The 17,601-nt window shown below is 46.7% G+C and overlaps 1 protein-coding gene across 1 annotated transcript in view; it reads left to right on the top strand.

Moving 5' to 3' along the window:
- The window catches only part of SOS1 (SOS Ras/Rac guanine nucleotide exchange factor 1), a 556,506-nt gene that overhangs the window by 493,452 nt on the left and 45,453 nt on the right, over window positions 1-17,601 (top strand). Inside the window, exon 20 of the mRNA XM_085611592.1 lies at window positions 3,780-4,047. Within this exon, the coding sequence (XP_085467718.1) occupies window positions 3,780-4,047 (268 nt within the window). The remainder of the gene's footprint in view (window positions 1-3,779; window positions 4,048-17,601) is intronic.

The raw sequence follows: 17,601 nt of genomic DNA, 5'->3' as shown, positions 1-17,601 counted from the left end.
CCCACCAAGGCACCGTCCAATGTCCCAAGAGCATTCCACACTGCTCAAACAAGAGGTACTCTCGCTCCTCCAGAAACACGCCATAGAGCAGGTACCCGACAATCAACGAAATCTAGGGGTCTACTCCCTATATTTCTTAATCCCAAAGAAAGACGAGACCCTCAGACCCATTCTGGATCTCCGGCCTCTAAATGCCTACATACATTCAGACCACTTTCACATGGTCACCTTACAACAAGTCCTCCCACTCCTCTGCCAGGGAGACTTTCTCACAACACTGGATCTGAAAGACGCGTACTTTCACATTCCAATACACCCCTCTCACAGAAAATACCTCAGGTTCGTGGTGGACGGGCAACATTACCAATTCAAGGTTCTCCCCTTCGGGGTCACCACTGCACCACGGGTGTTTACCAAATGCCTAGCAGTAGTAGCAGCACACCTCAGACGTCAACATGTTCACGTCTTCCCTTACTTAGACGACTGGCTCATAAAAGCCGCGTCCTACCACCAATGCGTGCAACATACAAACAGCACCATCCAACTGCTTCATCAGCTAGGCTTCACGGTGAACTACCAAAAGTCCCACCTCATACCATCTCACACAAAGCAATATCTCGGGGCCACCATAGACACCTCAAAAGGTATTGCCTATCCAAACTCAGCCAGAATCACAAGCATTCTAGCCTTACGCAGAATATTCCTTCCTCAACACTCTCTACCAGCAAGAGTGTTTATGAAGCTCATAGGGATGATGGCGTCTTGCATCTTCATAGTGCCCCATGCAAGACTCCACATGCGTCCACTTCAGGAGTGCCTAGCACAACAGTGGAACCAGGCCCAGGGTCAGCTGACGGATCTGGTGTTGGTGGACGGCCGCACACATCACTCTCTGCAGTGGTGGAACACCACAAACCTTTCCAAGGGACGGCCGTTCCTGGACCCGGTTCCCCAAGTGACTCTAACAGCGGACGCATCGCTCTCCGGCTGGGGAGCGCACCTCTTACACCTCACAATGCAAGGTCTATGGACGCCACAGCAAAAAACGCTCCACATCAACCATCTGGAGCTTTTGGCGATCTTTCTAGCCCTAAAATCTTTCCAAAAGCAGATTTCAGGCAAAGCAGTCCTCATTCGCACAGACAACATGACTGCGATGTATTATATACAGAAACAGGGGGGGACACACTCTCCCCAGCTCTCCCGCTTAGCCCAGAGCATATGGAGATGGGCAATTCCCCAAAACATTTTTCTCCTGGCACAACATGTTCCAGGCGTACAAAACACCATAGCAGATCTGCTCAGCAGACAGACTCAACAACTACACGAATGGGAACTGCATCCACAAGTTCTTCACCCATTCTTCCGACAGTGGGGGCATCCTCAAATAGACCTCTTCGCCACCCACGAAAACAAAAAATGCCCAAGCTTCGCCGCCAGATACCCACACCCATTGTCCAAGGGCAATGCGATATGGATGAACTGGTCAGGCAGATTTGCATACGCCTTTCCACCTCTCCCACTAATTCCATTAGTGGTCAGGAAACTACAACAGCACTCCCTCACACTCATTCTGGTAGCTCCGACGTGGGCCAGACAGCCGTGGTACACCACGCTACTACAACTATCAGTGGTACCACATCAAAAACTGCACCTTTCCCCATGCCTCCTAACCCAGAACCATGGAGAAATCAGGCACCCGGACCCAGCTCAGCTCAACCTGGCGATCTGGCTCCTGAAATCTTAGAATTCGGGTACCTTAACCTTCCCCCTGATTGCATGAACATCATCATGGAAGCCAGACGTCCTACCACTAGAGCATGCTATGCCGCAAAGTGGAAAAGATTTGTAATGTACTGCCGTAACAATACAATCAACCCTCTAGATGCATCCATACAACACATCATATGCTATCTGCTCCATCTTCACAGGTGTAACCTGGCGTATTCATCCATACGCCTACACCTAGCAGCGATCGCTGCCTATCTACAAAACAGACAGCATTTGTCACTCTTCAGAGTGCCCGCTATTAAAGCCTTCATGGAAGGCCTCAAATGAGTAATTCCTCCCAGGGCACCACCCTCCCCTGTATGGAATCTAAATTTGGTCCTTACACGACTAATGGGTCCGCCCTTCGAACCAATGCACAAATGTGAGCTACAATTTCTCACCTGGAAAACAGCTTTCCTTGTAGCTATCACTTCCCTTAGAAGGGTTGGTGAAATACAAGCGTTCACCATACAGGAACCTTACATACAAATGCATCACAGCAAGGTCATACTTCGAACTAATCCGAAGTTCCTGCCCAAAGTCATTACCCCCTTCCACCTCAATCAATCAGTGGAATTACCTGTCTTCTTTTCGCAACCCCAATCTGTTGCGGAAAGGGCCTTACACACACTAGATGTGAAAAGAGCGTTGCTATATTACATACAAAGAACGCAACCCTTCAGGAAGACCAAACAGTTGTTTGTTTCCTTTTCTCCACCACATAAAGGCAACCCCATCTCAAAATCAGGGATAGCTAGGTGGATTGTAAAATGCATACAAATTTGCTATCAGAAGGCAAAGAGAACATTATCTGTTCCCCCTAAAGCCCACTCTACAAGAAAGTTAGGGGCTTCTATGGCTTTTCTAGGGAATATACCCTTAGATGACATATGCAAGGCAGCCACATGGTCTACACCGCACACATTCACAAAACACTACTGTGTAGATGTGCATTCCCAGCAGCAAGCTAGGGTGGGCCAGGCTGTACTAAAAACACTCTTTCAAACAGCTGCAACGGATACCGGTGGTCGCCGCTAAGGTTGGGTACTGCTATATAATCTATGCTAAGTGTACAATCTGCAGCTCATATGCCTCGAACGGAATATGCTACTTACCAGTATGCATCTGTTCTTGGCATGTAGAGCTGCAGAGTTGTACACGCCCACCCGCCTCCCCGGCTACCTGTATCCGTTCCAGTCCATCTTATTTAGATACAACACACATGGGTTTCTCACTGTTATTACTACGCTCCATCATTTCCCTGTTGGCGAAAAACAATCTGAGGATGGAGCCGAAGCCCATGCGCAGTACGGACCGAAGGAGGAGTCACCAAACTCGTGACTTCCAAAGACGGTCCAAGAAGAAAAACAAACTGCAAACATCCGGGCCCAACACCAGATGGCGACCTATGCTAAGTGTACAACTCTGCAGCTCTACATGCCAAGAACAGATGCATACTGGTAAGTAGCATATTCCTTTTTCCAGAAGATTTATAAGGTGAGGAATTTGCATGTAGGACATCCAGCACAAAGATTGCTACTGATAGTAAGTAACTTATTCATATGAAGTACCCAAAGAAAATTTCAAAGTGTGCAGATAGATTACCATATATGATGCAATGACAATATATGAATGTTTTGCATATCTTGTAGTGGTGAAAGAGTGTGATGTGTAATATTTGTAACCTGCTATTGAACGAAGAATGGGAGTCCATGAAGAATACCAGGTGTAACATAGAAGATAGCAGTTTAGCAGTGTTACTTAAATAATCTTATTCTGCAAGATATGACTAAAACAAAGTTTGTTCATTAGTACGATATGGCAAGAATGTTTATGATGGGGAAAATGTAGGTAATTGTTGTGCTGCATTGTTTTTAACACTAATTTATACAGGAAACTTGTACCTGCTGAAAGAAGCCATGTGGATCCATTGACATTGCAGTTCAAACAGAAAAAATAATTTTTCCTGCCGGACTAAATCTGTCTCATAGCGTTTTCTGTCTTTGCAGCCAAAACGGTATACCTATAATTTAAAATCTCCTGGTGTTCGCCCTTCAAATCCAAGACCAGGCACCGTGAAACAACACCCCACACCACTACAGCAGGAGCTGAGGAAAATTAGTTACAGTCGCATCCCAGAGAGTGAGATGGAAAGCACAGCTTCTGCTCCAAACTCTCCACGAACTCCACTTACACCACCACCTGCTTCTGCTACATCCAGTACTACTGATCTGTGTAGTGTATTTGATTCTGATCCGTCGAGTCCCTTTCATTCACGTAAGTTAGTTACATTTGAGAAATGTTGAAAATATTGCAAACATGTTTGTATTCTATACTTGTAAATACATTCCTGTAGTGGTTTTGTATACTGTGAGGAAATGGGGTGTATTATATGGTGTGGTTGTGTAACCTCACTGTGTAATACACTTCCCAAACCCTTCAGGTCCAGTAGGTTTCATCAGTCAAACCCGCAGCCTAACCCTGTGTAGCTGTGGCACTGAGCAGCAAGGCTTACAAAGAGGAACTAATGTAAAGCAAGTAAACCGCACTAAAACAGTTGAAGAAGAAATCAACACGACACTCAAGTAATCTGACACCAATTTATAGAAATAGACTGCATTTTAATAAGGATTTAGACAGCACAACAAAAAGAATTTCACTCAACTGCGAACAAGCCTTGGCAAATTCAGTGAAATTAACACTTCGAAAACTTTCTTTTTAAGAAGAACTTGGAAAAGTGTCAATGTGGTTAAGTAGAAGTACCTGGGGTGACCAACTGCAGTAGGTAGGTATTCAGGGGGACCCGCAAGACCCTTAGAAAAAGTTACCGCTACAGAAGAAGCAGCCCTCAAACAGTTTCAGGCACTTTATTTGCGTTGCAGTGGGTTCCTATGGAGTGGATTTGATGCAAGGGATGAAGGTTGCTGAAGATGCTCACAGGGTGTCCAAAGCGTAGTTCAGAGAGACTGAAGCCAACTCCTTCTTGAGGGACGTCCCTGCAGGTAAAAGGTAGGCATGTGAGGAAAATGTCCCATCTCCTCCTGAGTTTTTCAGGCAAACACTTGGTCATGCCTTTTATGGTTTTGTTGAACCTCTCAACTATTCCATTTCCTTGGGGATGAAATGGGGTCCTGAGCTTGTAAGTCACACCACATTCATCCCACATTGTCTTCAGTTAGTGGAACATGAAATGTGTACCCCTATCTGATATGACCTTAGGGAACCCAACCCCGATTAAGATTCCAAAGAGGGCTCTAGCCACTGCAGGGGCAGTGACTGTCTTAATTGGGTTTGTCGCGGGATGCCTGGTGACATAGTCTGCTACCACAAGGATAAAGCAGTTCCCTGAAACTATGGGTGGGTCTAGGGGACCAACACAAGTTTGTATACCAGATCCGCTCCGCTTTGTAGTATTAATATCTGTTCGAGGCATGTGGGCTGCTGAATTCATATCTGTGCATAGATCGCCGCCTAGTGTTGGGTCCGGATGTTTGCACGTTGTTGTCCTGGAAGAGTCTTCGAAGTATCCTTGGATAGGTGACTCCTCCCCTGGACTACAGTGCGCATGGGCATCCCCTCCATCCTCAGATTGTTTTTTTCCGCCATTGGGTTCGGATGTGCTATCTTAGCTCAAGTTAGGAAAAAATTTTGTCGAGGCCAAAAGGCCTTTAGTTCGCATCGGTACTGTTTATCGATCGGTTTTCGATACCACCTTGTTAGTTTACTAACTTTCAGGACCGACTTTTTTCGCATTTACCTGTCCATCGACTACTTCGACGATGGAATCGAGGACGCCATTCAAGAGGTGTCCGGTGTGCAATGCGAAGTACCCCCACATCGACGTCCATCCGGTGTGCAACAAATGCCTTTCGCCGGACCACGACGAATCGACATGCATGGCCTGTGCCCGGTTCCGTTCCAAAAAGACTCTACGGAATCGACGAGCGGCGAGACTCGAAGCGCAGCACGCGGCACCGGCACCAGCGGACATCTTCAACGAGGCCGAAGATGTCGAAGAATTGGAAGTCCTACCCTCCAGTCCCGTTTCCGAACACGACTCCGGATCGGACGAAGTCGACGAATCACTCTTCCACAGAGGTGAAGACGACACCGAGGTAGGAGACGACGAGGAGGCCTTAGGGGCCGAAGAGAGTAGCTCCAATGATGAACAAGGCCTACCTGTTCAGACCGAAGAAAGCCCAGTGCCACAGTCTATGGCTCCGGTCGAGGGATCGCCTTCGGGCCTTACCCGAGACCCATCCCGCAGTTCTTCGGCCCCGCCCTCGGGCCCGGCCTCGGACATTAAGCGGCAGCCATTACTGCCTAAACCGGCTGGTTTCACTTCTACAAAACCGAAACCGAAAGCTGCACCGGTTCAAACGAAACCGAAAGTGGCGCTTGTCGGATCGAGGCTTTCCACGCCTTCGACGCCAGTGAAACGCGTCGGCACCGAGCGCACCAAGAGAGACTTCGGTGCCGAACTTGAAGCGGGCGACGTCGGAGTCGACGTACGGAAAAAGGCCTTCGGCGCCAACAAACCTGCTCAACTCCCGACGCCACCGACACCGAGGACCGCACTGCCTGCTACGTCTCGCATCGCTCCCTCGACAACACCAAAGCCTCACGCATCGAAAACATCGACGGTCATTTCCACACCTCGACTCGATGAACCACCGGCGCCGAAAAAGTCCACGGCCGCCTCTACGAACCTGGTCGGTGCAAAAGCCTCAAAGGCGCTCCAAACGCGACCCGTTGCGGCACAAAGTAGCAAAACAAAGACTGCCCTCCAGGACCCGTCGGGTTCCGGACCGATCGACGCTCCGGCAGCCTCTTCGGTGCCAGCCAACATTACCTTTGGCTTGCCTCCGTCCACAATCCCGAAAATATTCCAACTCAGGACACGAGGCACCCAGTCCACGATTACACCTGCCGAGACGTCTCCGGCACATGTCATCGACGCCAACACTGGCAGAATGCTTCTCCACGAGCGGAGAATAACTTCGGAACCACCGTTGGACCCTTTCAGGATCCCACTAAAAAGGAAGCTGCCTGTGGAATCAGAACCTGTCCTTTATGAATCTTTCCACTCATCCTACCAGGATCCACAATTATTCTCTCCCACACACTCCGACACGGATGCGTTGGAGGACTACATGGAGGACCAAATCCCCTACCGTGGACACATAGACCCTGATGACCAGCAGGACCCTGATCACACTTGGGGCGACCCTGTAGACCCAGGTGCACCTCTCGATGCACAGGACCCACAACTCTATGGGGCAAAAACATCTCCCACAGAGGATACTGCAGCCTTCAACGCTCTTATTGAACGGGCTGCGAATAACCATGGGGTGCAGCTTCACTCTGACACCATCGAAGAGGACTTTCTTATGGACACTTTCGCATCCTCAGAAAGGCATGTAAAGACTCTGCCCATGTTGAAAGGAGTCCTCAAACCAGCCAAGGACATTTTCAAGGAACCCACCAGGGCACGAGTGATAAACCCCAGGATTGATAAGAAATACCGATCAGCACCTGGGGACCCTACTTACATCAGAGGCCAATTACCACTAGACTCCATTGTCGTAGCGAATGCTCGCAAGAGGGCACACTCGCAAATGACAGGTGACGCTCCTCCCCCGGACAAAGAGTCCAAGGTGTTAGAGACCTCTGGCAAGCGAGTTGCCGCCCAAGCTGCCAACATATGGCGCATAGCCAACACTCAAGCGCTCCTTGCTCGCTATGATAGAGCACACTATGACACACTGGAGCAACTATTCCAACATCTCCCTGACCAGTTCAAAGAAGGCGCAGAAATTCTCATCAGAGAAGGACAGCTACTCACGAATGCTTCCATCAAGTGTGCACTAGATGCCGCTGACACAGCTGCCAGGGCCATAAACACAAGCGTCATGCTGCGACGACATGCCTGGTTACGAATCTCTGGATTCAAGCCTGAGGTACAAAATAATATACTCAACCAGCCTGTCAACCCCGACTATTTATTCGGGCCGGAGGTTGACACCACCCTTGAAAAGATCAAAAAGGACACGGACACTGCAAAGTCCATGGGCGCCCTCCAAACTCAGTCCTTTCGGAGCGGCTCCTTTCGTCGCCCCGGAAACAAGGGAGCAGGTAGAGGACAGGGGTCACAACAAACGTATAACAAAGGCAATACACAGACCACCTACGATAAAAACACCCGAGGTGGATATCGTGGCTCCAGTACAAAGGGCAGAGGACGCGGCTACGGCAACACCAGGTCCTCCCCCAAAAACAAGCAGTGACGCCCTCTCCCTTCCTCCCGACCACATAACACCTGTCGGGGGAAGGCTACAAAGGTTCCTGTCCACGTGGAACTCCATCACCACGGACAGGTGGGTCAAAGATATTGTCAAATACGGTTACTGTCTGGAGTTAACCTCCACTCCACCCCTAATACCGCCAAGAAACCGTCCTATGTCCTCAGAGCACTTAACGCTCTTACAGCAGGAGGTGCAAAGTATGCTTCTAAAAGGCGCTATAGAGGTCGTACCCGTCCACGAGCAGGGTACGGGAGTGTACTCCCTCTACTTCTTAATACCAAAAAAGGACGGGTCACTCAGACCTATATTAGACCTAAGACCCCTGAACCGGTACATTCTTTCAGAGCACTTTCACATGCTCACTCTCCAGCAAGTCCTTCCGCTTCTCAAGCAGGGAGACTTCCTAGCCACGCTGGACCTCAAGGATGCGTATTTCCACATCCCCATTCACCCCTCACACAAAAAATACCTCAGGTTTACTGTTCAGGGTCAGCATTACCAGTTCAAAGTCCTTCCCTTCGGCGTGACAACAGCGCCCAGGGTTTTCACGAAGTGCCTAGCTACGGTGGCAGCACATCTACGGAGGCAGCACATACACGTCTACCCCTACCTGGACGACTGGCTCGTTCAAGCGAAGTCAGCCCAGCAATGTGCCAGCCACATGTCCCGCACCATTCACCTTCTTCACAGTCTGGGATTCTCACTAAATTACCCAAAGTCCCATCTCCAGCCCGCACACGTACAACAGTACCTAGGTGCGACTATAGACACTCTGGCGGCCACAGCTCAGCCAAATTTAGTGAGGATCAACAGCATGCAACTGCTGATCTCCAAGTTCAAACCCAAACACTCACTTCAAGCGCGAGTGTTCATGCAGTTGATAGGCATGATGGCCTCCTGCATCTTCATAGTCCCACACGCGAGATTACATATGCGCCCGCTTCAGGAGTGCCTAGCACGTCAGTGGAATCAGGCTCAAGGACAGCTAAAAGACCTAGTGTTGGTGAGCGGTCGGGCATACAACTCTCTGCATTGGTGGACTCCACAAAACCTTTGCAAGGGCCGACCGTTCCAAGAGCCTGTTCCACAAATAGTACTGACAGCGGACGCGTCTCTCCAGGGATGGGGAGCTCATGTACTCCACTACACAGTGCAGGGACTATGGACGACACAACAGAAGAAGATGCACATCAACCTTCTGGAACTGATGGCAATCTTCCTGGCCATGAAGGCATTCAAAGTACATCTGTGCAACAAGGTCGTGTTGATCCGGACGGACAACATGACCGCAATGTACTACATACAGAAACAGGGAGGAACACACTCTCCACAGTTGTCTCATCTGGCTCAGAGCATGTGGAAGTGGGCCATTCAAAGGAACATGTTCCTCATGGCGGAACACCTCCCCGGCAAGGACAACCAGATGGCGGATCTGCTCAGCAGACACAGCCACCAGATGCACGAGTGGGAGTTACACCCATCAGTACTCCAGCCGTACTTCCAGCAGTGGGGTCATCCGGAGATAGACCTGTTCGCCACAAGCGAAAACGCAAAATGCCAAAGCTTTGCCGCTAGGTTCCCACATCCGCAGTCGCAGGGCAATGCGATATGGATGAACTGGTCCGGCAGATTTGCGTACGCTTTTCCCCCAGCGCCGTTGATACCGCTGGTGGCTCGCAAACTCAGACAACACTCCCTGACACTCGTCCTAGTTGCTCCTACGTGGGCACGCCAGCCATGGTACACCACCTTCCTCGAACTTTCCGTGGTGCCGCATCAAAGGCTGCGGATCAAACCCGCTCATTTGACGCAGAACCATGGAGAGATTCAGCACCCAGATTCGCAACAGCTGAACCTGGCAATCTGGCTCCTGAAGTCCTAGAGTTTGGCTATCTCAACCTGCCACCTGACTGTATGGACATCATCAAGGAGGCCAGAAGACCCACTACAAGAGCTTGCTATGCAGCCAAATGGAAAAGGTTCGTCATTTATTGCAGTAATAATGACATTAACCCGCTGGACGCATCCATCCAAAACATCATTTGCTACCTATTACACCTATACCGATGCAATGTGGCGTACACCTCTATACGTGTCCATTTGACCGCAATATCAGCCTATCTGCAAACCAGGCAGCACCTCTCTCTATTCAGAGTGCCTGCCATCAAAGCATTCTTGGAAGGACTCAAACGAGTCATTCCACCTAGTCACCCACCGGCTCCAATGTGGAACCTCAACCTGGTCCTCACACGCCTAATGGGTCCACCCTTTGAACCTCTACACTCATGCGAGATTCAATTCCTCACCTGGAAAGTAGCTTTCCTGGTAGCGATCACTTCCTTAAGAAGAGTTAGTGAACTCCAGGCACTAACCGTTCAAGAGCCATTTATACAGGTTCATGCCAACAGGGTCGTACTACGTACCAACCCAAAATTCATGCCCAAAGTAATATCACAGTTCCACATGAATCAGACTATCGAACTGCCCGTTTTCTTCCAAAACCCGCAAACTGTCGCAGAAAGGGCACTCCATACACTAGATGTACGGAGGGCCCTCATGTACTACATCGACAGGACTAAACCCTTCAGGAAGACAAAACAACTGTTCGTTGCCTTTGCCCCGCACCACAAAGGTAACGCCATCTCCAAAGCAGGGATAGCCAGATGGATAGTTAAGTGTATTCAAATCTGTTATCAAAAGGCAAAACGCACATTAACTATTCCACCACGAGCCCACTCAACACGTAAGTTAGGGGCTTCCATGGCTTTTCTAGGAAATATTCCCCTGCATGATATATGCAGAGCAGCCACATGGTCCACTACACACACTTTTACTAAACACTATTGTGTAGATGTGCAGTCAAAACAGCAGGCAGCTGTAGGACAGGCTGTTCTAAAAACTCTTTTTCAGACCGCTGCAGCTGGCACGGGTAGCCGCCGCTAATAGAGGGCACTGCTATACATTCTATGCACAGATATGAATTCAGCAGCTCACATGCCTCGAACTGAATATGCTACTTAACAGTATGCATCTGTTCTTGGCATGTAGGGCTGCTGACATTCATATCGCCCTCCCTCCTCCCCGGCGCCTGTCGCAGCTGCAGCTCTCAGAATTACTGTAAAGCATGGTCATCACTTTCTGTATCTACTCCATCACTGCCACAATGGCGAAAAACAATCTGAGGATGGAGGGGATGCCCATGCGCACTGTAGTCCAGGGGAGGAGTCACCTATCCAAGGATACTTCGAAGACTCTTCCAGGACAACAACGTGCAAACATCCGGACCCAACACTAGGCGGCGATCTATGCACAGATATGAATGTCAGCAGCCCTACATGCCAAGAACAGATGCATACTGGTAAGTAGCATATTCATTATTGATGGTGTGCAGCATGTGTCAATATAGTATCCACAAGTTGCAAAGATTTAGAACCCAGGAGCCGACCACATATCCCAATCATCTCGCCTCTCTCGTCCTTGCTCCACACTCCTCTAACACTCTAGAACCCCCACATATCATACACCGTCCCCTTCACACTGCACCAGACCATACTACACATCTTCCCCTTCACAATCAAAAAATAACTTAACAAATAAGACCAAAGAAAACCACACATATAGATCACACATAGAACATCAAAAACATCACTTACACAATGACAAACTACACAACTTAGTCGACAAATCTTCTAGGTATTTTCTTGACACGAGAATTCCTCCTAGGTAACACAACCAGATTATTGCTCCTCTTGGAAACACTTTTGAATCCACTAGACTCTTCACAAATTAATTTCTCATCATCTACCTCCACAATGTTCTTATCCACTCTCTCCACACGAGTCACGTTCCACCATTGTCCATTAGCTATCTGTACAGAATTTCAACAAACCCTTTTTACATGTATATGTTCCCTAAATTTGTCAAACCAAGATCCAATCTGGACAGACATGAGCTGACACACCTTCCTCTCATCAACTCAAATGGCACCTGACCCATAACTGAATGCAGAGTTATATGTTCCCTAAATTTGTCAAACCAAGATCCAATCTGGACAGACATGAGCTGACACACCTTCCTCTCATCAACTCAAATGGCACCTGACCCATAACTGAATGCAGAGTAGTGCAAAAAGCCAAATAATATCCCTAATGGCATCAGCACAATCCACTCCAGATCCAAGTGCACTCTGCACATACTCCACCAATACTTTGTTAAATCTTTCAACTTTTCCATTAAATTGAGGGCAATACAGTGGTTTGCGAACATATCTAATGCCATTTTTGCAAAATAACTCCTGCATAAACGTAGGTGTAAGTTGGACCCAGTTATCGGATAATGCCTCTGCTGGCATTCCTTCCCTATAAAATACCTCCTTGAAAAACTTGAGTATACTGGCAGTATTTGGCTCAGTCCCACCATTAACCTCGACCCATCTGGATTTCTGGTCCATTAATACAAACATATCTCATCTGTACGGAAAGAACATCTAAAGGACCCAGGAAATTAATTATTTCTTCCACACACTATCCTGACTCACTACAACCTTAGGCTCAGGAACCGAGGTCACCAAGTGCTTGTCACTAATACAACACTGAGCACACTGCCTGACTACTTCATCAACTTGTCTGTCAATGGATGGCCACCAGTACCTTGCTCTAATGTGTCTTTTTGGTAGCGATCATGCCCAAATGACCTGCCTGAGCTGTTAATGTTTCTCCTCTAACCAGAACACCACTCTAAATAGATAGTTCATCTGCCACTTTCCAGTACGGTTGTAAAGTAGGTTTGTTTTCCCTTGGCCAACCTTCCAAAACATATTTAATGACATCCACGAAATCCACTTCCTTATTAACTGTGTCACACCATTTTTGCACACTGCCACACACAACGCGATCCTCAATCAAAGCTATTATGCATTCTTCTACCTCCTCATCCTTAGATTCCACTTGGTCAACAACAGGTATCCTTGATAAACAATTGGCTTTACAATTCTGGCTTCCACGAATATACAAAACATCAAAATTAAATTCAAGTAATTTGCCTGTTAATCTAGCAAGTCTAGCAGTAGATTTCTTAGCTTTGTGCCCATTCAGAATGTCCACCAAGGGGCGATGGTCCAATTGTAAACAAAAGGATCTTCCCCACAAATATGGCTTACATTTTTCAACTCCACAGGTGCAAGCCAACATCTCTTTCTTGATCACAGAGTACTTGGTTTCCACCTCAGATAATCTTCTTAATGCAAACCCTATGGAAAATTCTGTTGTTCCATGACTCTGTGAAAGTATGGCTCCGATTCCGTATGCACTTGTGTCCACAGTAACAAAAGTCCTGCGACCAGCCACATATTGTTGAAGCGCTGGTGCTGAAATCATTTTTTCTTTGATCATATAAAGATTTCTCTGGCAAACCATTGACCAAGTGATTGTATTTTTCTTCAACAAGTGTCTGAAATGAAACACTTGGTTAGATCTAAATAATTCCTTACAAATTTAGAATGGAACTCACACATCCCTAGGAAAGTTCTAAGTTGATCATTGTCCTTGGGATGCGGAGCCTTTCCAATCTCCTCCACCATTCCTGGTTTAGGATTCACCCCTTCAGAAGACAGAATATCTTGGTCATATCCGATCTCCTTGACCCCAAAAACACATTTGCTTTTCCTTAGAGAAACACCATTTTCAAGTAAAGCATTTAACACACTTCTGAGAGTGCTGTCATGTTCCTCGAGAGTCTTGGCAAAAACCAAACTGTTATCTTGGAATGCCTTAAAAATCTTGATCCCTCACAACAACCTTGTCATAATCTTCTGAAAAACAGAAGCAGCAGATGCCTCACCAAATGGCATTCTGCAAAACTGAAAAGTACCATCAGGTGAGAGGATGTAGTCTTATGGCGAGAGTGGCCAACCTCGACGCTGAGGAACCGGGTTCGAGTCTTGGCAGGGACGCTCAACATCCTGTGATTCTGGTCAAATCACTTAATCTCCCTGTGCCTAACAAAAAATGAATGTGTCCGTTTGTAACGCAACTGGTGCTCATGTAAAGCGCTCTGATACCTTCAGGTCAAGTTTGGTTTGCGTTATATAAAAAAACTCCAGAGGTGTGATAAAGGCTGTAAGATGACGTGATTCAGCCTTCAATACCCACCTGATTGTACGCCACTTTCAAATCCAGCTTAGTAAACCATTTGTCCTATCCAACCACTAATCAAATCCTCAATTCGTGGCAACGAAAAATTCTCTACCCAGATGCCATTATTTACACTTCTTAAATCAATACAAAGTCGCAGCTCACCTGAGCTCTTCTTGTCTAAAACTATTGCATCTAACCATAAGGTGGCATCAGCTGGTTCAATAATACCATCTAGCTGCATTTTTGTTAAAATCTTGGTCAAATCATCTCTCACACTGAGAGGAATATTATGCAACTTATGCTTAATGGGTGCACACTTATCTTTAACCTTGATAATGTGTTTAAAATTCTTAATTTGACCCACTGCATCTGTAAATACTTTGGGATATTCAGAGATCCAATGAACAATTTATTTTAAAATCACCCTCCCAATGTCATAGCATCCCTCAAGTATGACGGGCGGTTCTTTACCTGGTCTTCTAAAAATACCATAGTCCGCTTGGTGCAACCATCCCAAAACATTGGTACTTTCTTTGTTACATAATAATTTCTCTTGATGGTTTTATTGCAAAATGCAATGGATGCCCAAAAGTACCCTTTCCTTTAGATCCTGATGCCCTCAAAAGCTGTTGTGACAACATCAAGAGTTAACAATACCTGGTTAGGCCATTTTTCATTAAACTTGGAGACATCTATGATGCTTATTCTAGCTCCTGATGTGACTAAAAAGGAAATAGGTGTTCCATTTATGGTAAACTCAACTAATGGATTATAGCAGTTCGTGTGATCTTCTCCTTTCGTTTACACCACATTTACATCCATAAACAACCATTCCAATTTATTCTCTGTGTCACGAAGGCCAACATCAGATTCCTTATTCTGTACAGCATAAATCTGTACACCTTTCAGATTGCCTTTGTTACTGGTAAAACGTCTTCCAACCCTACAAACCTTACCAAAATGTCCTTGTTTATTCCATCTTCAACACTCTTGTGATGCTGCCTGACAATATTTAAAAGAAGACACATGGTAATGTGAACCCCAACTGAATCACTGAGTTTTGACAAGGCAGTCATAGTCCCCATCTGTGCATTGCTGACCTTTATTGATACAGCGTTTGCTGATACTCCGACTTACACTGGCAACTTGCTGAATATTGGTGTCAAGTCGTTTTGAATCCTAAGGAGACAACTCAATACTTTTAGCTATTTTGACTGCCTCATCCAATGTGGGGTTTTTGCATGCTAATAACCTCTTGTATCTTTTTTGAATTACACCTAGCCACAAGTTAATCTCTAATTAACTGTGAAGTAAAATTGTCAAAATTGCAATAAGAGGCCAACATTTTTAAGGCGGTAACATACGCGCCAATAGATTCAGAAGGTGCCTGTACTCTGGTAAAAACAATTGGTGCCTACGAACCACCAAATTGACTTTACATCAAAGTCAATTTCCCAACTGTTTTACTGCATATTGAAATTAGTCTAGTTCATCATCTTCCTCCGCTTTCAATTCCGGCAAATGGTCAAAAACATTTTGCCCTTCCACCTCTAAATAGTAATACAACAAATTTATTTTTCTATCAGGCCGAAATTCTGACCATCAATGGCTCCTAAATATGCATTGAAAGATCTTAACCATAACCCCCACTTCAATGGTGGTTCTTGGAGAAAATGTGCAGGTGGTGGAACTGTTTGCATCATAGTCATACAAAGTATGTATAGATCTATAGATATCTTTTTTTTAATCAACCAAATGATAACATTAGAAATTACACCCCAAAAAAATGATTGCCAGGGAACACTGCTACTTGCACTAAAAGTAGGTTGAATCCATTGAAAAATAGGCTAGAGACGAGGAAGAAGAAAAAAGAAGCACCAAGAGATAGAGAGAGAATGAAGAAGAAAGGAAGAAGAAAGAAAAAAATCTAAAGGACACTATAAAAATTCAAAACCACTTATTCTAAAGTCCACACCACAAAATTACCACTAAAATCAGCGTGCCAATTGCTGCAGAGTCAGGACCCGGTGAAACTGTAAAAAGTAAACAGGCTTGATGAACAAGAGCGTGCTAATTGCTGTTAGCGCCTTCATCCACTAAATGGCAGACTCGTAGAACCTGCCGATGCTAATTACATTGAGCGTGCTGATCGCTGTCAAGAACAGGAAGATCGCTGTCAGTAAGAAATCATCCAAAAGAAGCAGAGATGAAAAGAAAACGCAGGAATCGCCTACACGTGAGTGCTTGTAAACTTGTCTCAGCATTTAGACTGTACAAAGTAATTTAAATGCCGTTCCTCAAGCGCTGCACAGCTACCCAGTGCTGAGAAGGGTGCTATTCCGCGGCTGTATCCGAAGTGTGTGTGTGTGCGCTGTTATACAAAGTAATTCAAAAGCCATTCTTCAAACGCTGCAGGGCTACATAAGCCTGAGAAGGATGCGATTGCGCGGCTGTATCCAACGGGTGTGTGCGCGCAGTTGCGGACGAACACACTCCTATTCTGACAATGGCGTTGTCTCGAGTCGGCCTCGTGAAAGAAATAGGAATGATCTTGAGATTGTAAATGCTCATGCAGGGACAAGGGCTAATGGCAAGCAAAGTCTGAAAGCAGAATTAGACCTAAAAAAACATTACCAGATACACCGTGTGACCTCCTTCGTGTTCAAGTCGAGACAGGATGAAGCAGTCAGTCTCCTAGGCTGTAGTTGTGACGCTTTTGAGGTCCTTGAGCTGTCCTCATACCGCTCCTGAGTTTTCCTCGTCATCAATGTGGTATTTGTATACCAGATCCACTCAGCTTGGTAGTATCAAAGATTATTACGTTTTCTAGCATGTGCCAAGAGAGTGTCCACAAGTTACAAGGATTAAGAGCCCAAGAGCCTACGACACATCTCAACCGTCTCGCCTTTCTCGTCCTCGCTCCACACTTCTCCAACACTCTAGAACCCCCACATGTCATATACCATCGTCACCTGCACACTGTACCAGACCATACTACACAATATCCATACCCACCCTCTCAAACGGTGTCCCCACCACTAGTAGTGGTATCAGGGGAACCCTTGGTTTGCCTCTTGCCTTGCCATTGGCTTGGCAGGTCACACTGAAGCAACAAACCTCCTCGACTTTCTCAGACATCAGAGGCCAGTAGAAGTAATTGACCAGCCTTATGCAGGTCTTGGTCTACCCCCGATGCCTAGCCAAGGGGATAGTGTGAGCTTGGATCAGAAGGAACTCACTGTACCGTTAAGGGACCACCCGTCTCCTAGATGCCCCTTGTTTGGGGTCCCTTGGCTCACTGTACAGGAGCCCCTCCTCCCAGTATACCTTATGGGCACCACTGGTATCCCCTTGTGCCTGTTTGACAGACAGCAGTCTCAGGTTTTCTAGAA

Source organism: Triturus cristatus, chromosome 6, assembly GCF_964204655.1.
Source record: "Triturus cristatus chromosome 6, aTriCri1.1, whole genome shotgun sequence".
NCBI lineage: Eukaryota > Metazoa > Chordata > Amphibia > Caudata > Salamandridae > Triturus > Triturus cristatus.
Note: the sequence above shows the minus strand (reverse complement) of the source record. Positions and strands in the feature narration are given on the sequence as shown.